Raw genomic sequence first — 25,664 nt, 5'->3', positions numbered from 1 at the left:
TACTTTACCAGTCCCCTGAGGCTGAGCCCTTGGGTGGTTGATCTGGGTCGGTGGGCTCTTTTTCCGCCGGCACCCTGGAAGACGCTCTCTTCACAGGCTTGTAGTCGTTGCTGTTTAGAGACATTATTGAACAGTAATCGCAGTCCAGCTGCTTTACGATATTAAGACTGGACTGTCTCCAGGATTTCTGAGAAATGGCAAATTTCATTTGCCAAACTGGCATCCACATGCATCGTTCTGTTCTAGTTTTCTTGGGCTTGTTGCCCTAATTTTTTCTGTTCAAACGTTCACTGTTAGCAGAATTTTAAATGACTCTTTATCCTGGCAGTAGAGTCATTTTGAGTAAACAGCTTAGATAATTGTGTGGTGTCCTCATTTGGAAGAGGGTAGGATTCAGGATTTTATGGTGAGCTCGGAGTATTTTCTTAAGTCACTCACGGAGCTTCTAGAAATCAGGAAAAGCTTAAGCTGGGCACCTGAGAACGTTCCACCAGCCATTTGTGAGAGACAGGTATTTAACCTGGGACGTGTGGCCCATGGCTCATGGGGTGAGTCACGGAGGTTAAGCCTGGCTGCATGCTGCAGATTCCAAAATGTGTTGTTTTTAGAGCAGGTGGTTGGTGATTTTCCTTTGGTGTAAAGGAAGTCCGAGGCAGGCAGTCCAGGAGGCCAGCAGCAGGAGGGCGAGAAGGAGGAAGGGTCCAGGAGCTGCCCCGCACTGCGTCTGCGCTCACACCCCATTGGCCAGAGTGGGTCACGTGGCCACGGGGTGCTGCAGCAGCGGCTGTGCTGTCTGGTGGCCCCGTGCCCTGTGAATTCGGACTCTTGTAACACTGAGCATCAGGGAGAGCAGGTACTGGGGTAGGCAGCCAGCAGTCTCTGGTAATTATGAGGCGCTGAAACTTGGCAGGACTGTGTCTGTGCTTTTTTCCTGGAAAAGGATCTGTAATTTTTTAAAAAGTAGATCCTGAAAGCAGTGTGTGACCCTAAAACGTTTTAAATCCATCAATTCAAAGGTGGGTAGGGTGGTATTATCTAACTGAGGGCCACTGCCTTCATGAAGGAGTCCACTGTACCCCTTTAATAATCCTTGCTTTGGTTCTTAGTTTGGAAAAAAGACCGAGTTATGGCCCTAGTGGCTTTGGTCTTTGTACCAACCACAGTTAATCTGCTCAGAGGTCACCTTCAGAGGACCCAGGTTTAGAATAACCCCTGTAAGGCCTGCTGGGCCCTCCCAGCTGTAGGTCCTGCCTGCCTCTGAGTCCTGGGGCTGCGGGTGAGGCTGAACGGGTGCCAGGGCTGAGAGTCGTACTGCATATGAGGGAGGTCGGAGGTGAGGATTTCCTCACGGTGGACGCCTCAATATTTAGTTGTCTGACCATTTTTAAAAAGTATTTTTACTTTTGAAAAGCTGATAAATGTACATGATAAAAAAAAGGCAAATAGAATTTCCTTTCATCTTTGTGCCCCAGGGATAGTGTGTGCATGTCTAGCTTCTTTTTTTTTTTTTTAAAGTGTGTTGTACACATTCTGCCCCATTTTTGTTCACGTAATACTGCATCTCGGGAGTCGTTCCTTAGAGAGCTCTGACTGGTCCTTCTAGACCAGCAGTCCCCAACCTTTTTGGCACCAGGGACCGGTTTCATGGAAGACAAAGTTTTGCACAGATGGTGGGGGGAGTGGCTCAGGCGGTAATGTGCGTGATGGGGGGCCATGGGGAGCGGCAGGTGAAGGTTCACTCGCTCGCCCGCCACTTACCTCCTGCTGTGCAGCCCGGTTCCTGACAGGCCACAGACTGGTATCAGTCCGTGGCCTGGGGGTTGGGGACCCCTGTTCTAGACTGTTGCCTAGTCTCTCATTGTTCAGCTGTGCCAGACTTGTGTTTTTAAAACAGCATTCAGGTTGCATCATCCATTCTTTTGCTGCTAAAAGCAATGCCTTGGTTGTTTTGTTTCTCTGGTGGGTAGATATTTGCACAAACGTGTGACTCTCTGTGCTGGGAGGATTCCTTGGTGGGAAGGTCAGGGCCGGGCAGCAGCACTTTGATGCCTGTTGCCTATTGGTCTTCAGAGCTAAGCTCCCATCAAACGCGCACAAGAGCGCCCATGTCCTGACAGGTCTCTAGCACGCCTGTCACACTGAGCGGCTGGTTGAAATTTGCATTGAGAGGTCGTGTCTTCTCGTGCTTAAAAGCTTTGCGACTTTTTTCCCTGTGAATTTACTCTCATTCTTATCCTCCTTTTGATTAGCTTTATTGGTCTTTTTTCTGTTGCTGTGAAAGAAGGAAATTAGCTCTTTGGTGCATGTGTAACAAGTGTTTTCCACTTTGTTTGAATTTTGCCTTAAGAAAAACCTTTTTATTAAATACAATACAAATAGAGAAAATCATAGTTTTGCCTGTTTGTTGTTGTCATTGAAGTCTCCTTTAATTTATAGGGGCCTTTTTGACGCCGCCCCTCACCCCCCCCCCCCCCCCCCCCCCCCCCGTTTAATGAATTTAAAAATATTTCTCTTTCAGCCCATGGACGTGGTTACCCTTGTTGAGGGTCATTTTTTCCCACCTTTTGCCAGGAGGAGCATCTTTGAGTTGGTTTCTGAGTCCTTTTGGTACAGCCCTGATGTCTTTGATCGCTTCCCTACATCTGGGATGACAAGATGTTATCTTGCATATTCCTTGCCTCAGATGTGGAATTGGCCATTTCTCCAGGAAGCCCTCATCTCTTGGTGAGAGGCGGTATTTCACAGTGTAGGCTGTAGGGAGGCACGCTGCTACTGGATTCAGCTCCTGGATTCTGCACACACGCCTGACTTCATATGTCCAATTCCAATACATGCCTGGAGTCAGATCCGCAGCCCCGAGACCTCTTCTGCCCGACCTCTGGATCTGCTTGTCAGGACATCGGGAGTGACAGAATTGGAATATCCTGTAGATCCTCATTTGCGCGTGGAAAATTCTCGGAGGGAGTTCCCACGCCACCACCCAGTGTGATTGTTAAAATTGTTAAAATTTGTTTTGTGTGTACTCTCCCAATTTTTCTCCCCGTTTCTAAGCAGGTAAATTGTATCTCCGTTGTCAGAGCATAGAGCCGTTGCAGACTGCTTTCTCCTTTAGTCTCGGTTCTCCATGTAAACGTAGGCTGCTCACCACTGACCAGCTCATGTGTTGTCTCTCCAAGTGACCTTGGTTTTCTGAATCCTGTTTTCCAGCAGTTTCTTCAGGAAGGGTTTCTGGGAGCGCTGTTCTCTGAGTGCTGTATGTTGGCACGAGTTGCTGCCTGTGTACCTGAAGCTCACTTTGTCTGGGTGTAAAGGCTCCCGTTACTTTCCTCGAGTGTCTTTTGTGTGTGAGTCTCCCTTCTTCTGCTGTAGTTGGATAACCTGCCCTGCCCCCCACCATTTTAAGGTGTCCAGTATTTTTGTCTAGATGTCTAAAATAACTTTTCTTTTTTTCTTTAAATAATTTTACTAGAATGTGTCTTGGTATTGGTTGTTCTGCCTGCCCTGCCCCAGGTTTATGGTGTGTCTTTTTCATAAGTAGTTTCAAATGTTTTCTCCTCATTTCTAAAGAGTTTTTTCAGATTTGCTTGTAGTATTCCATTTCATCGCTTTCCTTTGGTTTTCTTTGTAGAGTCCCCTATTAAACATATGTTGCATCCTCTTTGCTTGTCAGCTACTTTTTCTTCAACTTTTTCCTTTCATTTCTTTTTTTTAAAATAAATTTATTTATTTTATTTTATTTATTTTTGGCTGCATTGGGTCTTCATTGCTGCACGCGGCCTTTCTCTAGTTGCGGCGAGCAGGGGCTGCTCTTCGTTGCGGTGCGCAGGCTTCTCATTGCGGTGGCTTCTCTTGTTGCGGAGCACGGGCTCTAGGCACGTGGGCTTCAGTAGTTGTGGCTTGCAGGCTCAGTAGTTGTGGCTCACAGGCTCTAGAGCTCAAGCTCAGTAGTTGTGGTGCATGGGCTTAGTTGCTCCGCGGCATGTGGAATCTTCCCGGACCAGAGCTCGAACCTGCGTCCCCTGAATTGGCAGGCGGATTCTTAACCACTGTGCCACCAGGGAAGCCCCCATTTTGTTTTTCTTACGGTATAATTTATTGTATTTACTTGCTCTTGGATTCCTTCTAGTTTAGCCTTCATTTCCAAAATTATTCTCCTTTTATTTCTAATCTTTTCTGAATTTTCCCCCCTCATTTCTGAGTTTTTCTAATGCTGGTTTATGGTTAGTGATACCTTATATAATTTCTTTCATGAGTATTAGTTTGTTTTGAAATATTAAGATAGAGTTTTCATCTCTTAGGGACATGTCTTTCTAGCATACTTTAACTGTCTGTAGTGATGCTACTTTGCTCCTATTCACTTTTAAAATATATCACCTTGGCATGAGATTTGACCTCAATATTTTCTTTTGTTAATTTTCTGTGGAATGGATTTTCCTGGATATATGGAAGGAAGGCTAGATTTAGAATAGTTTTTCTAATTTCCGTGTCCTAGAGCTCTATTTTCTGTTGTTTTTAGAAAGTTGTAAAACATGTGGTAGCTGTTTTCTTGTGCTCTCCTGGCTGTTCTCCTCTCCCCCCCGTAATTAGACTCTCATTCTCCCTGTCCTGTATGCTTCGTATTCTATTCTAGTCATTTCTTTCCAGTGTATTTAGCGCAGGAGGGAGCTTTGGATGAGTAGTCTTTGAGCGTCCGTGGCCCAGAATGTTGGCCTGTGGCCGTTCCGCAGCTGCCCTGGCGTTTGTCTGCCCCCAGTGGTGCTCACCTCCTGGGTTCAGCCACTGTTCCCAAGCAGACCCGTTTTTTCCTTCTCGCTGACCCCTGCTTCCTCCTTGCTGCACCCTTGAGGACCTCGTGCTGTCAGTGGTTTGTCCACTCGCTCATGCTCTGGGGCTCTTCCGGAAACACCCGATCTCTCAGCTTGTTACAGACCCTGACCTGGGTTCGCTCTCCTCATTTGAGAGATTAAAAATCTCTGTCACTGCCATCCCTCCCCAGCTGGACTTCTAAAGGGCTCACGGCAGTGCCTCTGCGGCCCCCCCGCCAGTTGTTTGTCTGTCACTGCCACCCCTCCCCAGCTGGACTTCTGAAGGGCTTGGCAGTGTCTCTGCGGTCCCCCCCCAGTTGTTTGTCTGTCACTGCCACCCCTCCCCAGCTGGACTTCTGAAGGGCTCACCCAGTTGTTTGTCATGGGCGTCTGCTCTGGAAGGGACGTTTGGTGCTTTCGTGCTTTCCTCAGTCTCGCGTGAGGTGCCTAAATGGTGGTGACACACCTTGGCCATTTGATGGACTGCACCTACATGAAGGTGTTGCGTTCGTTTTGTGAAGGGAAATTTAAGGGAGGAGCTCGGCTCCTTCTGCAAATGGCTGTCCCTAAGAAATCCTGGCGCTGCTACCGTGTAAGCTGTAGAATTTAAATCTGGCTTTATAGGATTTACGAACACGTGTGGAACCTGCGAATTTAATTTTATGCCTTTGGAACTTAGCCATTTAAAGGAGCTGTCAGTAGACTCCTGATTGAGGCTAGGTGATCTGAAACTCTTAATTCAGCTGCCCTGCGTGGGCATGGTGGGGGTGGGCACGTGCGGGGCAGGCGCTGTGCTGTAGAGTTGGGTGCCCGCTGTCCGCCCTCAGGGAACGTGCAGTCCAGTTGGGGAAGATACATTACTTCCTTCATAAATACTTGTTTATAGGTAATTAAAATATAAAGTGTAGAATGATAAAAGTGTTATGGTGGCATTGATTCCTGATCTCCAGGCATCCTGTCTGCAAGTACTGCATTTAGACTGCTGTGTTGATGGGTCCTATTTGGAGTGACGTGGCCTCATTTCTGTCTTGGAGAAGGTGTGTCTAGGCCTAATCGGAGCGTTTGAGGATCAGGAAGAAAGGAACGCACCGTGTTGCAGATGTGGTACCATCTCGGCGGTGGCAGGGTGGTGGCGGACAGGCCCCGGGCTGGGGCAGGGGGCCGGTGCTGGGCTCAGTCCTCCCAGGAGCTGCCGCTCTCTGCCTGCCTGAGGGGAGGGCGCCGCGAGGAGTGGAAATGGGGCGAGGGGACAGCCTTGGCGGAAGGGTCCTTTTGGGTAAAATTCGGGAGGTATGTTTTCAGTGCTCTCCGGGGTGTGGTGTGTCTAGTGGATCTGAGAGCCGGCAGGGGCAGGCGAGGGACAGGACGTGTTCCGTGGGCAAGAAGGGGACCCGGGGACGTCTGGCTTGGGGTGACGCGTTCTAGCTGTCTTAGGAAGGTGACTTAGGAGGCGGTGTGGGAATGGACTGGCGAGGTGGGGACTAGTCTGGTGCTGAAGGACAGAGGCAGCGAGAAATGTTTGGGGGCCATTTCTCAGTTCTCAAAGGACACTAACCTTTTGGTGGTTTGGGGCAAGAAGAACCCTATATTTAAAAAACCCACAGGCTTCTGGTGTCCTCTTGGATACAGAACGTGGCTAGCAGTTTCCAGCATTTCAAGGTCAGGATCGTTCATCTCCCTCTCCGCTATCCTGGCTTTTGTTTTTAGGTGACAGAAACCCCGTGCCTGGTGAGTCTGATTCCTGCCCATTGACCGGCCACTCTCCTCTCGTCCTGGATGATGTCAGAACAGGACCTGGCGGATGTGGTGCAGATCGCCGTGGAGGAGCTGAGTCCCGACCACCCAGGTACACAGCGCGGGCAGTAGGGAGCCGGCGCTCCCCCGAGTCTGTAAAAGCCCAAAGCGCTTCCACAAGTTTCCTCTCCCTTCAGTAAAGCAAGAGAAAAAGCGGTGCGCGCCCCGTATGAAAAACCCGGACCAGAGCGCGTGAGCTCTGTCAGCCCCATGCCCACCCTGGTGGTCCCTCCGCCTCCCCTCGGCCCACCTGTGCACCACACGTGGCTGTCCAGCCTCGACCCCTCTTCCTGCCCTGCCCCCAGCTTCCCTGACTCCCCTTTAAAGCCCCCTGTGGTCACACCTGGGCCTCTTCCGCTGCTGTGGACAGTCTGCCCTGCACGTGGACACCTGCGAGGTGTTCCATGCACGCTGCTCCCTCCTTCATCCACCTCTTCCCTGGGGACGCCATTAACATCGTTAACACTGTTTTTCTTTTAAGTACACCCTGCTACAAAGGTCCTTGCTGCGTAGTGCAGCAAATACTTTCGTAGGGTAAGTTCCCAGAAGCTGAACTGCTGTGTATGTTCAGAGTTTTGGTAAGACACACTTTATCCGATTATTCTGTGAGGTGACTTTCCTGCCCTTTTGCCAGGGCTGGTAATTTTCCTTAGTCACGTTAAAGGCACCCATCTACTTCGGAACCTTAACTAGATATTAGACACGTTATAAGGGAAACCCTAAATTTCAAGAACTTCATCTTGAACTACTTCACCTATGAAATACTTTGTTAGCACTTTATTGTATAAAAAGATTTCTTAGTAAGGGTCCTCCTTTTTTTTTTTTCGTAAAGTTTTATATTTCTGTTAAGTTTGAAATAACAAGCATATACAATTAAATCACATAGTGTTTTGGTTGTCTGGTTATTCTTTCTGGAATAGTAGAGTTGAAATGCTAACTTTTTTCCCCACAGAAAAGAGAATTTTCAGAAATCTCATAAGAAAGTATGACGATGTCTATCTTGTGTGATCTCTTTGCTGTGTTAGTTGAGAAAGCTTCACTGGGAAATTAGTTATATATGGAAGGGTGGGTAGCATGTGATTTGGGGATTGAACAAGCAGCCACAAAGAGATTGGGGCACCCTTTCACGAACGCTATTCTTTAGTCAGTTTTTGTCATTTTGCCTCTGAGTTGTTTATGAGAAGCACTGTCACCTGGTAACTGGCAAGATCAAGACCTGCCAGATCCTTGAGCCAAGTCAGGGTGTCTGAATGTAGCTGTTTAACCCCAGTTTTCTCTGTGAAAGTGAACCAGTTTGTTTAGAGCGAGAATGTGAAGACGACCTCATTTAGCACCACACCTCAGAAACCAGTGAACTAGAAAACACGCAGCGCTGTCACTGTACATCACAATTTTAAAAACAGCTGTTCATATTTTGGTGGGTGGATGACGGTTTCTTTAGAAAACACTCAACTGCAATGCTGTAGAAGAAAAATATTCCAGTTATATAGATTTTAAGCATTTTTAGAACTATTAACATTCTGACAGTTTACTTCCCAATTAAATTCTCTCTCTGTAGATTACAGTCCAAGGAAGGGTTAGAGAAGTCACTTCTGATCCTGGTGGTGTTCCATGTGGGTTCCTTAACTAACTGGGAAGTATAGCTGTGGCTGTGTAGTGAACACCTACTGTGTGCAGGGCTCCCTGAGGCCTCTGTAGACAGGAGGCCTGCCATTTCTGGCCCCAGAGGGCTCCCCCAACACCGGCAAGCACTGTGCTGCATCCCACACGATTGTCCTGAGTGGATTTAAGATTGAGATGATTTTTTTCCTCATTTCTGAAATGTGAACTTTGTAAAACTTAAACCGTATAGTCAAGCAAGTAGAAGAAATAAAAGTTTCCCATAATCCTAGTGATAGAACTGCTTTTAAATTATTGGCATGTACCTCCTTCCGTTTTTTTCTGATTTCCATTTAAAATCAAAATGCTTAGGTTCTTGTGACTTTGCACTCTCTCACCACATGGCTGCAGTCTCTGCCCATCTGCACACACGTACGATTGTAAATTTCATCGGGCCTGTCATTGCAGGTGATCGTGATGGCTTTAAAATGAACACTGAGTTCTTTTGTCTAATTTTAAAAGTAACGCATGCAGAATGATAAAAAACAAAGTAAGAAAGGACCAAGAAGAAAGTAAACTAGCAGCCCCGCGGCCCGTAGAAAGTGAGCGCCGGAACCCAGGTGTGTGCCCCTGTCCCTGCCACGGGCTGTGTCTCCTTTCCCTCATCTGCTCTGCTGCCCTTTGCTTACAGCCTGAGGTGCTTCGCTCTGCCAAGGGCTCGGAGTCTCCTTCCTGTAGTTACAGGAAACCAGCTGTGTGACCCTGGTCAAGTCGCTTAACCTCTCTGGACTGGATTTCAGCAAGTTAAAAGGATCAGACTAGCGGTTGCCGGAGTCTCCCCGTCCTCCCAGTCCTTTCTTAATTACCAGCGTCCAGTGGGAGTAGGTAGGCTTCGATGAAGGTTCTGAGAACCTGTGTTTTGCACTTGTAGCCACGGATTTTTCCTTTTTTACCTTAATGACAATTCATTCCCACACATTTCATGGAGGTGTTTGAGGTGTGGAGACACAGTGTACTATGCAGGGCCCTCTGGTAAGCAGGATGCTTCTGGCATCGTTGGCCCGTGGCTGGTTTCTGTGAGGTAGAGCTTTGGGTGACAACTTAGCTCTGGAAACCAGCTTACTGGTCTCGCCTGGGACCCCTGAAAGGTTCACGTTAGAGTCGCAGGTCTGTTCAGCGTCTTTACATTTTAGAGTTTTGCGACGAATCACCTGGCACATACAGGTGTAAAGGCACCGGGTTTGGGACCATGTGGTGCTGGCCTTGAACTTGGGCCAAGTTGCTCATCCGTGGAGAAGCCCTGAAGACCCCTTGGAAGGTGCTGGTGGGAGGCCTTGATTTCAGCCACACTGGCCGGGGAAGCAGCTTTCCCTGTAACTTAGCGTGTTACGTTGGAGACAAGTTTGATGATTAGCACCTCAGAAAATGTAGTATTCAGAGAGTGGCTTTGATTTTGGAATGAGGTGGCCGGCTGACAAGACTTTATTTTAAAGTCGGGAAGAAATCGTTATTAGCGATTGGATTCTATCAGAAAAGGGAAGCCGGATAGAGCGTTGAGTGAAAAGCCTGCTGTCTCGGTGTGGGGGTCAACTCAGTGGCGCATTAGTGAACAAATTTATCCGGTATCTCAGTTTTTCTTGAGATTAGGGAGAGATCCTGTTTTCTGCCTGACTGAGAATTTTAAGTTAAACCTGTAAAAAGTGAAATACGAAGCAGGTTGTGCCATTTCTCATGTCACCTCAAGGTGACCCTCTACACTTCAGGTGTCAGAACTGTTTCCTGTCTTAATATTAAACAGCTCTGTAAAACTTTTTGAATTAAAGTGTTTTTGTCTCTGCCTTTAATTTTCAGTTGTACTGGAGAATCATGTAGTGACAGACGAAGATGAACCAGCTTTGAAACGTCAGCGACTAGAGATCAATTGCCAGGATCCTTCTATAAAGGTAAAAATATTAATGTATGTTTTTGTTTGTATCTTATGTGGGGCTGCCATAACGAATTATCGCAATGCGGGGCAGAGCGGGGAGCACCTAAAACAATAGAAATTTACTCTCTCACAGTCCTGGAGGCCAGAAGTTTGAAATCAGTTTGTCACCAGGGCTGAGTTCCCTGTAGAGGCTCTGGGGGAGTGTCCCTCTTGCCTCTTTCAGCTCCTGGGGGCCCCAGGCGTCCCTTGCCTCGTGGCCGCTTCCCTCTAGTATCTGCCTCCGTCTTCACGTGGCCTCTCCTCCCTGTCTGTGTCTCTCCTTTTCTGTCTCTTATAAGGGCAGTCTCATTGGATTTAGGGCCACCCTAACCTAGGATGACCTCATCTTAATTTGATTACGTTTGGAAAGATACTGTTTCCAAGAAAGGCCACGTTTGTAGGTTCTGGGGGTTAGGATGTAGATGTATCATTTCTGGGAGTCACTGTTCAACCCCCCACGAATGCATAAAGGCATGATGTTTTCCCTTGAAGAATCACATGGTTTAACTGGGATCGCTGCCACATGAGGCCTCGTCCTCCGTAGACCCGTGGACCTATCGTGCACGGAGGGAAAGTGCACAATTCCTGTGGCGAATATTTTCTACTAGTGATGAAGCACTTTGGTGCCTATCGTTTAAGTCACCTGAATTTTAAAGTTTGCTGGATGGGGTCTGGGAAACCACAGAGTCAGTCGTGGGTGATGGCTGGTTCTTGGGTTTGCTTGTTTGGTCTACAGTTTGCAGAGCCACGGAGATAAACACCAGCACCTGTGAGAAGTTAGGACAGCAGTGCAGAGAACCAAAGCGACTTCTCCTGTGCCCTCTGCTTCTGTAGGGCTGTGTTTAGAAACATCTGGCTCATCTTTTTAACAAGGAGAAGCAGCGTGAGCTTAAAGATACGTGGCGTGGTTTAAAGACACATTCAGTTAAATTTCTATTTCATACTAATGGATAGAGGGCTGCTGCTTCAGTAACCCCACATTATGTCTTAAAATAAAATGCAGTTATAATTTTATCAAAAAGAGGCGTGTGTGGTAAACAGCACAGCAGTTAGATGTGGATAAGGTGCAGTGAAAGCGCCCCCGCCTCAGCCCCGTCCCCTGGTCGGCGAGCAGGGCCTCGGGCCCTGGCTTGAACCCGGCACCCGTGTGCTAGGAAAAGTGTGCTCACCAGATTGCCAGAGCTCTTTATTTTTTTTTTTCACTTTAAATTGGTTAATTTAATTTTTTAATATATCTTTATTGGAGTATAATTGCTTCACAATGCTGTGTTAGTTTCTGTTGTACAACAAAGTGAATCAGCTATACATATACATATATCCCCATATCTCCTCCCTCTTGTGTCTCCCTCCCACCCTCCCTATCCCACCCCTCTAGGTGCTCACAAAGCACTGAACCGATCTCCCTGTGCTATGCGGCTGCTTCCCACTAGCTATCCATTTTACATTCGGTGGTGTATATATGTCCATGCCACTCCCGGACTTTGCCCCAGCTTCCCCCTCCCTGTGTCCTCAAGTCCATTCTCTATGTCTGTGTCTTTATTCCCGTCCTGCCCCTAGGTTCTTCATGACCTTTTTTTTTTTAGATTCCATATATATGTGTTAGCATACGGTATTTGTTTTTCTCTTTCTGACGTACTTAACTCTGTATGACAGACTCTAGGTCCATTCACCTCACTACAGATAACTCAATTTCGTTTCCTTTTATGGCTGAGTAATATTCCATTGTATATATGTGCCACATCTTCTTTATCCATTCATCTGTCGCTGGACACTTAGGTTGCTCAGAGCTCTTTAAAAGGAATAGATTTGGATGATTTTTGGTTAATATCCCTTGTTAGAAGACTTACTTAAAAGTACTATTCTCTGCCTTTCTTTGTTTTATTAATTTGTGAAGTTGTGTTATTAGTGTATTAACAGTGATGTTTGTCCAAACTCCAGGCAGAATCACTTCTAATTCAGAATTAAGACGAGGAGGTTTCACTGTGTTTAGGGAATTTGGGAGCCGCATGGTTGATGTCTTCAAATTATAAAAAATAGTGGGGTCATCGGTGATTTGATCTCAAGACTTCAGCCAGCGGCTAGTGGTTGTCGCGACGTCTTAGGTCAGGGTGGGCCTCGGGCGCTGCCTCGATGTCACTCTCGGGATGGGCCGCCCGCGCTGTCTCCACATGACCCTGGCGCGGCCTGCCGTGCCTCCACGGCCCGTGCTCCTGCGGGAGAGTCAGCGGAGGGTGTGGGATTTAGCCCTCTCCCGTATGTGTCAGCTCTCCCGCGATGGGACTTGTCAGGGGGGTGATTGCTTGAGACACAGCAGGTTGTTGGGACAGTGTGTGGGTTTTATTTACCCCACTGCTGCCCTTACTGCTGTACAGACCGGGCAGTTAGACAGATGTGTTTAATTTCTTCAGAAGATCAGCTGAGTCTGTTCAAAGCACTGAATAAGAGTATCCATTTTCCCCGCCTCCTGGGCCTTGACTCCAGCCGCACGGTGTGATGGACCACGTGGCTCTAGCTGTGGGGTCACCTCCCGTGAGGAAGGGGAGCGGCCGCCGGAGTGGGTCAGCCGCGGCCAGTGGGCAGAGGGGCCGGCCTCCGTGCCGCCGTGCGCTGGGGTCCCGGTCTGCTCCGAATGGCCCCTGTGCCCGTCTGCTCTCCGCGGTCTGTCCCCTTCCTGCTGATGTGACTGGCACTCTGGGCATTTTTCCCTTTGAAGTCAAGGGCAGAAAAGGAGAGAGACAAGGTAAAATACGAGCTCTTCACTATTTCAGCGCTGCCCCCCCCTGCCCCCCTCACTGCTGAGCTGGGCGGTTGGATGCCCCAGGGGCTTGCTCCGGGCTGGCGCCCGTTTCCCAGTATCAGCTGGTGAGGCCAGCGGGGGCAGCAGCCTGCTTCCCTCTGTGCCCTTGCCGACTCAGGGCAGGAGCAGCCGCCGTGGGAGGGGGCGAGCTTCCTGTCCGGTGTTTGTCTGAGCCATTCCTTGCCTTTGGAGCCACACACGTCCCTGTGGTCGGCGGGACTTGGGTGGCAGCAGTGGAAGGCGAGGCTGCTCTTTCTGTGGCCACTAGGTGGCAGGCGTGCTGCTCCCACGCGCGGGAGAGTCATTGCCACATTTCACCTTGGGGGTGGGGCTCGGGCGAGTGTAACGCGAGCAGGCGGTTTCCGGGCCGTTTTGATGTTGGATGTCATCTGTTTTCATTGTAGAATTTGACCAGTTTTATGTGTAAGTTTACTGATTAATAGAAACTTGCGTTGTAACGTCCACTTACATCTTGTGTTATACGGACTTAAGTGTAACTAAGAATCGCAACTACACAGAGAAGAGCCCGATTAAGTAGTCACATTGTGAGTGCACAAGGTCGAGCTTGTCTAGTGAAATGCTTCTGGCTTATAACTAAAGAGCTGAAGTGCGAGGATCGTTCTGTGGGAATAGATACAGCTGAGTCTGGGAAATAACTGTTTGATGTTCCTTGGAATTATCTCCTTGGAGTTCAGGATGCCCTTCCTGAAGCTTTCCTTTTTTTCACTTGCAGTCATTCCTGTATTCCATTAACCAGACAATCTGCTTGCGATTGGATAGCATTGAAGCCAAGCTGCAGGCTCTGGAGGCCACATGTAAATCACTGGAAGAGAAACTGGATCTGGTCACCAACAAGCAGCACAGCCCCATCCAGGTGCCCATGGTGGCGGGCTCTCCTCTCGGCGCCACCCAGACCTGCAACAAAGTGCGATGGTAAGAACCTCCTCCCCGGGCCCATGCCCCCTGGTGCTCTCAGGGCAGGATCCTAGTCAGACTGGAAGGAAACACGGGGCCTCTGCGGGGCGGCTGGGGTCGTCCTCACAGTTTTATTTTGACATAAGCCAGGCTGGTGCATCTCTCCTTTGGAACTGGCCCACCGGAGCTTTGAAGCTGTACGTTCGTTTCTTCTCTTTTTTTTCTGTTCCATCTGGCTAGTCTTGAGAGAATTTTTTCTTCATAGGTAGCTTTTTTTTTTTTGCGGTACGCGGGCCTCTCACTGTTGTGGCCTGTCCCGTTGCGGAGCACAGGCTCCGGACGCACAGGCTCAGCGGCCATGGCTCACGGGCCCAGCCGCTCCGCGGCATGTGGGATCCTCCCGGACCGGGGCACAAACCCATGTCCCCTGCATCGGCAGGCGGACTCTTAACCACTGCGCCGCCAGGGAAGCCCCATAGGTAGCTTTTTATACATTTCACTTGAGTATATCAAACTTTCCATTCGTGTCTATAGTTTTTATTGTGCCTGTATTTTGTTTTTCTATCTAGAGCCTAACGGTAGTGACGTGTAGTAGTTCAGGTGCCGTTTGAATCAAAGCTTCTGGAGAGTGTGGGCCGATGGGAAGGGTGTCTCTGTCTCTGACCTGTTTGCCTGTCCTTGGTCCAGGGCACCGTCATGGGCTCTGCTGAGATGAGCGGAAGCTCAGGTCGTGGGCGGCTCCTTCCATCAGTTCCACTGGTGTTTTTTTTTTTTTTTTTGCGGTACGTGGGCCTCTCACTGTTGTGGCCTCTCCCGTTGCGGAGCACAGGCTCCGGACGCGCAGGCTCAGCAGCCATGGCTCACGGGCCCAGCCGCTCTGCGGCATGTGGGATCTTCCCAGACCGGGGCACGAACCCGTGTCCCCTGCATCGGCAGGCGGACTCTCAACCACTGTGCCACCAGGGAAACCCTCCACTGGTGTTTTTATCCTTGCCCACGGTGGGCTATGAGGAAATCTCAGTGTGACGATGGCAACACTTGTCTTTGCGCTTGACCAGAGCTCAGGGCTTTTACTGAGGGTCTTGTCGTGGCTCTCTGGGCCAACTGCTGCCTCTCTCCCGTGTGTCTGCGGAGGAGGGTGGTGGGGCTCAGAGGAGGGGGAGCCACGGCCAGGCTGCTGCCGCATCTGCAGGTCCACGCACGTGTGCCCTGGGGCACGTGGGATTGAGGAGGGTGCTCAAGTATGTGCCTCGTGTCAAGGTGGCTGCCTGTCCTGGTCTGCCTGGGACAGCCGTGGATGACGCCTGCAGTGTGGGCCTCCTTTAACTCTCAGAAGTGTCCTGGGGTGTTGGAGACCCTGCGTGGCCCCGAAAGCTGCTCTCCAGCCGGGGTGGGGGACCCCAGGGGTCTCTGTCCCCAAAGGGAAGGCCTGTTGGTCCGTGGTGATTCACCCTGTGTTTATACCTTGTCCTGATGGGTCAGCCGTATCTTTTCTCCCAGTGAACATTTGTGGAGTGTGTCCTCTCTGCAGGCAGTGAGGCTCAGACCTACCAGGACCAGTACCTTTTTTTTTTTTTTTGAAGAAGCTGGTTGTCCATTTACCTATTTATTTATTTATTTGGTTGTGCTGAATCTTAGTTGCAGCAGGCGGGCTCCTTAGTTGTGGCATGCGAGCTCTTAGTTGTGGCATGCATGTGGGATCTAGTTCCCTGACCAGGGATCGAACCCGGGCCCCCTGCATTGGGAGCGCGGAGTATTAACCACTGCGCCACCAGGGAAGTCCCAGCCAGTGCCTTTTTTAAAGAATAATTTTTTTGTAATGCCCTCATATCCTAAAATGCAATGTTTAGAAAATGTAATTTAAAAACTAATGTAATGTCTTAATAATAATGTAAGGAGAAATAAAAGGATGGTCATGTATAATAAAATAACATATATTTTGATATGGAAAAGGCTGGGGGAACTACATAAGGAGTTAGTGAATAGGACCAAACCTCCCATGTCAGAGCTGGCAGCTGGGAGGGCTGTCACCCTGGGACTCAGATACCAGTTGGTGGTGGAATATTTCAAAATGAGCAGTTCTTGATGAAGTTTCACATAAAGCAAAGTGTAGTTTTTTCTAGACTCAAACAATAGTGAAATTCCGGGAAAATTCACCTTACGTTGAAACTATCCAAAAATATTTTGTGTATGAGTGTAGAATGGAGTAAGATTCTGGGCTCAGAGAGTTAGAAGCGTGTTGTTCACGCCCATGAATGGGACCTGTGGGATCTGTGTGGGAAAGGTTTCTGTCGGGGAGGCTGTCTCATGCCGTGAAGGCTGGCAGCCTCCTTGGCTCTGCCTGCCAAACCCGTGGGGTCTCAGGTATAACCAAGTGCGCCCCCGGGCCCCGCCCTCGAGGACTGTTGCTCTGAGAGGTGAGGCGAGAGTGAGACAGGCTTCCTGCCCTGAGTAAGGATGGCTCTCGTGGTGGCGTGTCACTTTGTCACCTGTGTCGGGAAGAGGTCGTCTTCAGGACCCAGGGATGTGCCGCTCATACTGCACCGTCGGTGGTTTGTGGCCGTTCCATGAGGTTGGGCGGACGAGGACGGGTCCTCGGGGCTGCAGGTGGCGCTGCAGCTGTGCTTGGACCCTGAGGCCGCTCGTTTGGGGCTTCCCTGGGTGTCAGGTCCAGGGGGGAGGACGGACCTCGGCGGGCAGGTTGTCCTCGTTTGACACCATGGGGTGACCGGGCTGAGTCACAGAGTTGTGCTGTTTCCAGTCTGCCCGTTTTCAGAAGGAGGATGGGGGAGAAGGGCAGGTCTGCAGGGACCACCAGCCCTGTCCTCTCCTGCAGGCCAGTGATGGACCCGCCATGGCCACGCCCGGCCTGCTGCTGAGCGCGGCCTGACTCGTGGGCCATGTCCCGTCTGACGATGGCGCTGATGGCTGCTTGGGGGAAGGCACTTCCAGACTGCAGGGAGGCCCCTTCTCTCTCCAGCATTCTGGTGACGGCGGGGCTCGTGGGGCGTGTTAGCGACTCTCCCGTTCAGGAAACCCAGAGCGCTTCCCTCCGCTGGGGAGAAGCTGTCATCGTGGAGAGACCTCCGTGTGCATTGACAAGTGGTGAAATCAGAGTAAAATTTTCTAATACAGACTCAGGTGTGTAATCTAGTTAATCCAGCTCAGTTAGCTCTTCTGGTTTTAAAGGATCGTATCGTGACATAAAGTCAACCCATTATAGAATACACTTATTGTATGTTGGCAGAAGATTTATTACTATCGTTAATAAAACCATTACTTATACAAGTTAATGTTAGATTAATAGAAGGAAAGGTCACTCCTTTGTTTTCTTAGACATAGTTTAGAATAGGTTGTTTATGAATGATTTTCAAAGAAGATACTAAGTCTGGCATTTCCCTCCATGAATGTTCTAAAAATGAGAAATAAAAATTACCAGTAATCGAAAGCTGTTAACAAGAAAATTTGGGCAGAAGTAAAGGTCAAGAATTCAACCCTAGCATATCAATGAAAAAAGTGTATATTTAAGTTAGAAAATGACTAATTTATAAGCACATAAGTAAATGAGAAACGTGTGTCTTAAGTGTGGGTAGTAGAACACAGAAAAGGAAGTCTCCAAAAAACAATGAGAAATCGGTTAACGTTCCGAGTAATAAAGTACTTCTACAAGTACTTTGTACCTCAGATACTTAAAATAACAGTTAGAAGCATATAAATCCCACATTATTTTATATCCGGATCATGTGCTTTAAAAAATAACTTAAGATTCCTTAGGCCACTTGGCACTGGCGTGAGTGTTGTTGGGAAGTCTGTCATCTCCCAGGACAAACGAGGACGACCCTGAGGGGCTTGTCGGCTGTGACGAGGCCTCTGGATGGTGGGTGACGAGTTGTCCACTGCAGTGTCACTGGCCCCTCCACTCGGAGAGGCCGCACCTGGCCCAGAGCAGTCCAGCAGCTGTGGGACGCACCGAAATCCACTCGCCTGTGGGTTATTTCTAATTAAAACTGGCCTGGACTAGACTTTGCTCTTAGCTCTGAGAATTATTTATTTATTCTCTTGAATTCCCAGAGCACAGAGGGCAGTGGACTGCTGCCAACCCTATTTGGCATTTTGGATCCAGATTTTTCAGATTCTACGCCTGAATGAGATCCTTTAAATAAATTCAAGAAAAAAGAAGAGAAAGAAAGAGAGAAAACCTTTTTCTTTGATGCTAAAGCTTAATCATTGTAATAAACATGTTTGTAAGTTTACTTGGATGGGCTTTCATTCAGCAATGGTGTTCTACTTGGGAAAAAGAAAAATGGACTTGGCTTCTTTGGGGTGACTGCTTCCTTTCCTCCTTGTACGTGTGCCGTAAATTGGGATTTTGCCTCATTGTGATCCTAGGTGTAGCCATGTGAAGTTTCAACCCTAAAGCTGTGTCGTGCTGGCATTGGAAGGGGCAGGCGCCGAAGCTTTCTGTGACGAGCTGCACAACTCAGTACGTGGCAGCTCACCCTTCACGTGCCCCCGTGAGCATTTCAGGAGCAGCCTCCATTGAATTGCGTGGCGTGATGGGATCAAGTGTGTGGATGGGGACGTTTATCTGGATTAATGTAAAACCCCATTTTCTGAGCTTTGAGGCCAGGCACAGCCACTTGAAGGACAGGCAGTAGGTAGGACCGAGCTGAGCCTGGGGTGCAGGCCCACCTGGGTTGCTGTCCTGGTAGATGCCCTCTGGGAGGCCAGTGCAAGTGCCCATGTGCAGTGTGGGGACCCAGGGACCTGTCCCTGCTGCCCAGCGGGGTCCTGTGGAGCCAGACTTACCGAGAGTGACTCCAAGCCAGCTGGTTCAGGTTTGTTTGTTTTCATGAACTGAACATACTGATTAACTAGAAAAATGCTTGTGTTTCTTTTAAAACAATTGATTTTTATTCTTTTTTTTGTTTTATATATACATACATATATATATATATATAAATATTTATTTTTCTGGTCTTAGTCGTGGCATGCGGGCTCTTCATTGTGGCGTGCGGGCGTCTCTCTAGTTTTGGCACACGGGCTCCAGAGCGCGTGGGCTCAGTAGTTGTGGTGCATGGGCTCCAGAGCATGCCGGCTTAGCAGTTGCCCTGCAGCATGTGGGATCTTAGTTCCCCAACCAGGGATCAAACCCACGTCCCCTACATTGGAAGGCAGATTCTTAACCACTGCACCACCAGGGAAGTCCCTCTTTTCTTTATTTTTTAATGTACAAATGGTTTATTTATTGAGATATTATTGACATATAACAAATTTTTAGTTTTAAAAGCTTAAACATTTCTTTTAAAGCTTTAGTGTGTTCCTATAATTTTAAAACAATTGTAATGAATCAGAGGCTTCTTCCCCCCCCCTTAATATTTATTTATTTATTTCAGCTGCGCCGGGTCTTAGTTGCAGCACACGGGTCCTCGTTGAGGCATGTGGGATCTTTTAGTTGCGGCACAAGGGCTCTTAGTTGCAGCCTGTGGGCTTCTTAGTTGTGGCATGCGGGCTTCTTCGTTGCGGCATGTGGATTCTTAGTTGCGGCATGCGGACTCTTAGTTGTGGCATGCATGTGGGATCTAGTTCCCTGTCCAGGGATCGAACCCAGGCCCCCTCCATTGGGAGCGCGGGGTCTTACCCAATGGACCACCAGGGCAGTCCCGAGAGTCTTCTTTTAATACTCAAAACTGAAAAAAAGAAAAAAAAGTGATTTCTTTTAAAGTTTTTCTTTCAGAGAAATGTGTCATGTAAGATGAAAGTTTACGTGTAAGGGGAAAGTTTTCTTCTTTCTTTTCCTCTAAGCTGGTTATTCACCCACAGAGAATTGAACTATTTGATCAAAAAGTTATTTAAATTATTAAATTATTTAAATTCCCTCTAATATGCTGGTTGCTGATTCTTTGTTTTATTTCCCAGAGGGTCTTTTTAAAAAAGTAAAAATGTTGATGGATGTTTATGGAAAGGCTGTTCTGGTTTTTTGAGCCCTCATGGCTCCTGGGTAGAGAGGGGCCTCCTTCTGGGCGTCTCGGTTCCGGCAGTGCCGCCCCAGCGTCTCTGGGTAGTCATATTGTTCAGAGTTTAAGGTCGAAAGTACAGCATTTCATAGGCTTTGGACTGTGACAAGATAGGGTTGTTTGAATTGTGAAGAGATGGTTTGGTTTTAGCCATGAGGGATTTGCTTCATCCTTTCCTTATCGAATTTTGCATTTTGCGATTTCCATTTAATTTTGTGTATGTATGACTTCTTTTCCTGACTGGTGTGGGTTACCTTTCACAGCTGCGTACTTCTGGTGGCCTAATCCTGATACCCTGTACATGTCAGGGCTACCGATCAAAGAAAACATACAGTTTACATACATACAATTTAGGGGATTGTTAACCTCATGACTACAGATTAGAGATACAGTCTAATAACCAAAGCAGGTATAGTCAGAAGTTTTAATAGATGATGTACATTCTCATAGTTTGGAGCACTTCTCTAGTTTTAGGATAGCTCATGCCTCATGACTGGGGTTGTGTTGAATCTGAAGACCATTTGGAGAGAACTGCCGTCCTTACACCATTGAGTCTTCTGATCCACGCACAAGGTGTACCTCTCCATGTTCGCAGGTCTTTAATCCCTCTCAGCAGTGTCGTATAGTTTTCATTGTAAAGCTCTTACATGCATTTGTTAAATTTATCTCTAAGTACTTCATACTTTTAGATGCTCTAATACATGGTATTGTGTTTTAAATTTTAACTTCTGCGTGTTCATTGGCAGTATATAGAAATACAGTAGACTTTTCTCTGCTGACCTTTATCCTGAATTATTTCTAAATTCACTTGTTTTAGTAGCTTTTCAGTAGGGTTTTTAAAAAGTTTTACTTCCTATCAAAGTTCTGTACCTTTTCTTACTTTGCCGCACTGACTGTGATCTCCATTTCAGTGTATACTTTTTAAAAAATATTTTTACCTTATTTCTGGTCTTTGAGTGAAAGCAACCAGCCTTTCACCATTAAGTGTGATGTTAGCTGCACATTTTTCATAGCTGCTCTTTGTCCGGCTGAAGAAGTTCCCTTAGATCCCTTATTCTGTGCGTTTTTGTCCTGAGCAGGCGTTGAATGTTTACCTGCTTTTTATGTACCTACTTGAGATGACATTTGCTTTTCCTCCTTGATTCTGTTGCTACGGTGAATTACACTGCTTGATTTTGGATACTAAAGCAGCCTTGCATTTCTGTCGTAATACGCCTGACTCGATCGTAGGGTAGAACCCTTTTTATGTGTTTGGAGTGACGGCTAATATCTGGTTATGGATTTTTGCATCTCTGTTTGTGGATTGTATTAGTCTGTAGTTTTCTTTCTTGACGTGTCTTTATCTGTCTTGTTATCAGGATAATGCTTGCCTCAGAAGGTGAGCTCATTGTCCGTTTTTTTAAAAGAAGTAATTAATTAATTAATTTATTTATTTTTGGTTGCGTTGGGTCTTTGTTACTGCACGCAGGCTTTCTCTAGTTGCGGCGAGCGGGGGCTACTCTTCATTGTGGTGCACGGGCTTCTCATTGCGGTGGCTTCTCTTGTTGCGGAGCACGGGCTCTAGGCGCACGGGCTTCAGTAGTTGTGGCACATGGGCTCAGTAGTTGTGGCTCACAGGCTCTAGAGCGCAGGCTCAGTAGTTGTGGCACACAGGCTTAGTTGCTCTGAGGCATGTGGGATCTTCCCGGACCAGGGCTCGAACCCGTGTCCCCTGCATTGGCAGGCGGATTCTCAACTACTGCGCCACCAGGGAAGCCCATTGTCTGTTTTCTGAAAGTGTTTCTATAGGATTAGTTTCATTTCCTCCTTAACTACCTGGTAGAGTTTGCCAGTGAAGACATCTGGCCTAGGTTTTAATTTTGAATTCAATCTCTTTAATAAATGCAGAACTTTAATAAACGTGGAACTTCTTGAGACGGTATTGTTTGATTTGTGTCCCTCAGGAGGTTTCCTGTTTGTTGAAACTCTGGAGTTTATTTGTATAATATTCTCTCTTCACTGTAGGTCCACGTGACATTCAGTTGCTGAGTCTCCTCGGGCTCCTGGCCTGCGGCACTTACTCAGCCCCTTGTCTGTATGGCTTTTGGGGGTGCTGGTCAGGTGTCTCGTGGGGTGCCCCTGGTGGCTTGGGGAGGACGGTCGCAGAGGTGAAGGCCTCCCACCGCCTCTGCTGGGGTGCAGCACGGCGTGGCCTGTCTGTGTGGCGTGGAGGCGGGTCACGGGGCTGAGCGGCGGCAGGCCTGGCCTCTGCGCAGGCGCTGTCCTCCCCGGCCCCTGTGCCAGCCCCGCTCAGGGAGCAGAAGTCGCGCGCTACGTCCCAGGGAGCGTCTGCCCCTTCAGGCACTGGCCTCACGCTGTCCCAGCTTTGGCCGTCGGGGGTGCTCGTCGGTGGCTCTGGTGACCTTTGACGCCCCCCCCCCCCCGTGGGTCTTTTGTTTGGTTTGAGCGCTTCCTTCCGGGCTGTGCAAGACGTCCCTTGCCTAGTCCTAGAGGCGTCCTGTCTCCTTTCGTTGGGGATGGAGCTGTGGGTGCCAGGGTCTGGCTGCCTGGGGTGTCCCCCACTCCCAGGCCTGCCTTTCTGTGAGCAGGCGTCTCTGCAGCTCCTCGGGAAGGAGAAGAAGGGACGCACAGCTCTTCTGCTGCCTCGGGGCTGTGACTTTGCACTTGCAGCGTCCTGTCCTGGGCGCTGTGGCTTCTGTGGGGTGGGGGCGGGGTGGATCCCACGCCTTCTGGGTCCTGTTGGCTCCAGGCAGCTGGGGGTTGACGTTCGTGGCAGCAGGTTGCCCCATTTCTCTGGTGCAGTTGGTTATTTTGGGGGAGTTGGTTTTACACTGTATTTTGCTCATCCCCTTCGGTATTAGAAACAAAGTTTCAGTGCTAATTTATTCTTATCCCTAAGAGTGTTTTTGTGGATCCTGGTTTTTATGACCTTTTCATCTTTAACCTGCAAGCTAGAGAAATAAACCCTTTAAGACACATGTTAGTGACTGTTCAGATGCCTGGCTGTTGGCTGATTTACGGGAACTGCCACAGCCCAGGACCCCTGGGACTTGTGCCTCCTGCTCATGTTCTTGGCGCCAAGTGGCATTTCTGGTCCCCCCACTGCTCTCCCCGCAGGGACCTGAGACCCCATGCCCTCCATCCTACTCCCTAAGGCCTCTGGGATGCGTGAGCACTTGTCCCGGGGCTACGTTTGCATGGAAGGCACCTGGAAATGGAGCCTGGCTGTGTGGCATCTCCCAGAACAGGTGCACCTATGAAAGGGGGCAGGGGGTCATGGTGGACCCCAGCCTACCTGCCTCTCAGGTGTGAGGACCTTGGGGCATCTGGTTTTATTGTTTAACTGAGTGTTAAACAGTAACAAAATTGTTTTAATTTAATTTATTTATTGTTTTAATTTATTTTATTAATTTAATAAAAAATCTGGTTTTATTGTTTAACTGAGTGTCCCCCCGACCCCTCTTTTTTTGCTCTTACTGAAACTGTAGGACCCCGGTAAAAAAAGTAAACAATTTTCTTTTTGTAAGTACAATACGTGGGACACAATTTCGTATTTTATCAGGACCCCGGTTCTTGTATGTGAGACAGGACTATAACTGGAAAGCCAAGGATATGTGCCTTACCCTCCTGCTGGCATATTCTCATAAGCAGAAAAGAGGATTACTCGAGATTCTTGTGAGCTCGCTTCTGTCAGTAGAGGGTTACACAAAACTCAGCATTTCAAAAACTGAGCTGGATGAGTGACAATTTTGAATTGCAGAAAGATCAGTGTCAGCAGATACACTGTAGTGAGGCTCAATGGTAGGAGAGAGGGAGGCAAACAATTTTTTGCACACTTTTTATTCTCATTTTTGTATTTATTGTTTAAGATTTATTTTATTTATTTATTTTTGGCTGCGTCATGTCTTCATTGCTGCACATGGACTTTCTCTAGTTGTGGCGAGCGGGGTCTCCTCTTCATTGCTGTGCACAGGCTTCTCATTGTGGTGGCTTTTTTCGTTGCGGAACACGGGCTCTAGGCGTGCGGGCTTCAGTAGTTGTGGCACGTGGGCTCAGTAGTTGTGGCTCGCAGGCTCAGTAGTTCGGGCACGTGGGCTCAGTAGTTGTGGTGTGCGGGCTTCAGTAGTTGTGGCACATGGGCTTAGTTGCTCCGCGGCATGTGGGATCTTCCCGGACCAGGGCTCGAACCCATGTCCCCTGCATTGGCAGGTGGATTCTTAACCACTGCACCACCAGGGAAGCCCCACACACTTTTTAATATTCGGCTGGAACTCCTCCCCCACCACAGAAAACAAAATTGGGCATCATTGTGTGAGCAGAAATAATGCCCAACTTGACTGCCTCACTCATGTGCTGACGAAAATAATCAATAAACAATCTATAATATGAACAGAGAAGAGTTTTACGTGAGTGAAACTAAGGACTGTAGCACAGAAGACTGCTCCAGAGAAGCAGGGTTTTCAGCACAGTTTTACATCTCGTCAGAACAGGGAACATCAGACAGGTCAGGGACACACACACTCCTTCAGGGTTCCCACGGGACAGACCGGCATGCGCACAGAGTCGGCGTGGCCTTGGCACCTGGGAAGGGAGGCTTATCGTGGAAGGAGGAGCAGCCCTGGCCTCCCGGGGAGGGAGGCATTTCATGTTATTTTCGCGTGGACACTCTCTGCTTCTGATCACTGTGGCCTTTTCTTTAACGGTTAAAGCGGATGTACAGGGAGTGTCCGCTAGGCCACAAAGTCAAGCTGACTCAGGTGTGAGCCAGGGTGGCGCCCACACCTCAGTGTGCGAGCGTCCCTTTCGCCACAGGCTGCAGGCGGCAGCCCCGTGTGAGCCGCGCTGCTGTGCGCCGTTGCGGCCGCAGGTCACTCTGGAGGCCGGCTTTGCCGGCTGGGAGTTGGCGCAGGCACCGTGACCCGGCCCCCCCGCCGCGCAGCCTCGCCTCTGGGCATTTTAAGTCGCCTAGCCTTGTCTTGGGAAGGTTAGAAGCTTCTCCTAGGACGGCAGTGCCCCCAGCCTGTGTGGACGCCCGCTTGTGGATGCTCGGGGTGCGCCAGCCCGGCCCCAGCCCTAGAGCATCTGGTGTCCACGGCGCGCTGCTGCGGGTGGCGGCTGCTCTCCGCTCCCGGATGAGCTTTTGCTCAGAGAACTCACAGTCAGCGCTTGTGGACGTTCTTCTTGCTCCTTGGAAACTGGAAATAAGGGGTGACCATGCTGCTTGGACAGACCTGATTTTTCCCGAGGGACCCCGTTCCTCCAGGGAGCCTAAGGAGTGCTGGTGGGGTTTAACCCCATGCCCAACCTGCCCCCGCCTGCCCTGAGCCACGTCCGTGGCCGCTTGTTCACTGATGGCAGCCTCGGTGTCCATTCAAACCATGGTCACGTGGTGGGACTGACGAGCAAGGGGCAGAGGAGCCGGTGCTTTAGGGCAGCAGCACAGGGCGTTCTGACCTGCTCACCAAGCAGTGTTCTGAAACTCAGGGGAGGCTGAAGGCCGCTTTGTAAGAGAACTTGGAAATGTTTCCCAGGACAGCTCTGAAAGCTGAAGATATTTGGTTTTAAATCCATCAAAATAAAACCATTAAAATCCCCAACACTGAAAGGGTAAGTGGTAGCAGTAGTTGAAATAGGATTATTCCTGTTGTTCACCAACAAGTGGCAAAGGGCACGAGAGATTCTTGGCTTTGAATCCAGGCTCCGTCACCTGAACGTGATGAGACCTTGGGCAGATTCTACCCTTTCTAAGCATCAGTTTCTTCATCAGTAGA

General features: G+C 48.8%; 1 protein-coding gene across 15 annotated transcripts in view; it reads left to right on the top strand.

The window, feature by feature from the left end:
• Positions 1-25,664, top strand: part of BANP (BTG3 associated nuclear protein) — a 116,731-nt gene that overhangs the window by 19,342 nt on the left and 71,725 nt on the right. For 10 of the 15 annotated variants that reach the window (XM_073796300.1, XM_073796295.1, XM_073796294.1 and 7 more), the window contains exons 1-4: positions 6,517-6,651; positions 8,667-8,818; positions 10,050-10,141; positions 13,695-13,894. In XM_073796300.1, coding sequence (XP_073652401.1) covers positions 8,734-8,818; positions 10,050-10,141; positions 13,695-13,894 — 377 coding nt within the window. In that variant the 5' untranslated portion in view covers positions 6,517-6,651; positions 8,667-8,733. Of the gene's footprint in view, positions 1-6,512; positions 6,652-8,666; positions 8,819-10,049; positions 10,142-13,694; positions 13,895-25,664 lie in introns of those variants that run through there. The other 5 variants (XM_073796301.1, XM_073796296.1, XM_073796297.1 and 2 more) reach the window with 1 other exon arrangement.

This window comes from Tursiops truncatus, chromosome 19 (genome assembly GCF_011762595.2).
Source record: "Tursiops truncatus isolate mTurTru1 chromosome 19, mTurTru1.mat.Y, whole genome shotgun sequence".
NCBI classification, from domain to species: Eukaryota; Metazoa; Chordata; class Mammalia; order Artiodactyla; family Delphinidae; genus Tursiops; species Tursiops truncatus.
This window is presented reverse-complemented; position numbering and strand designations above follow the sequence as displayed.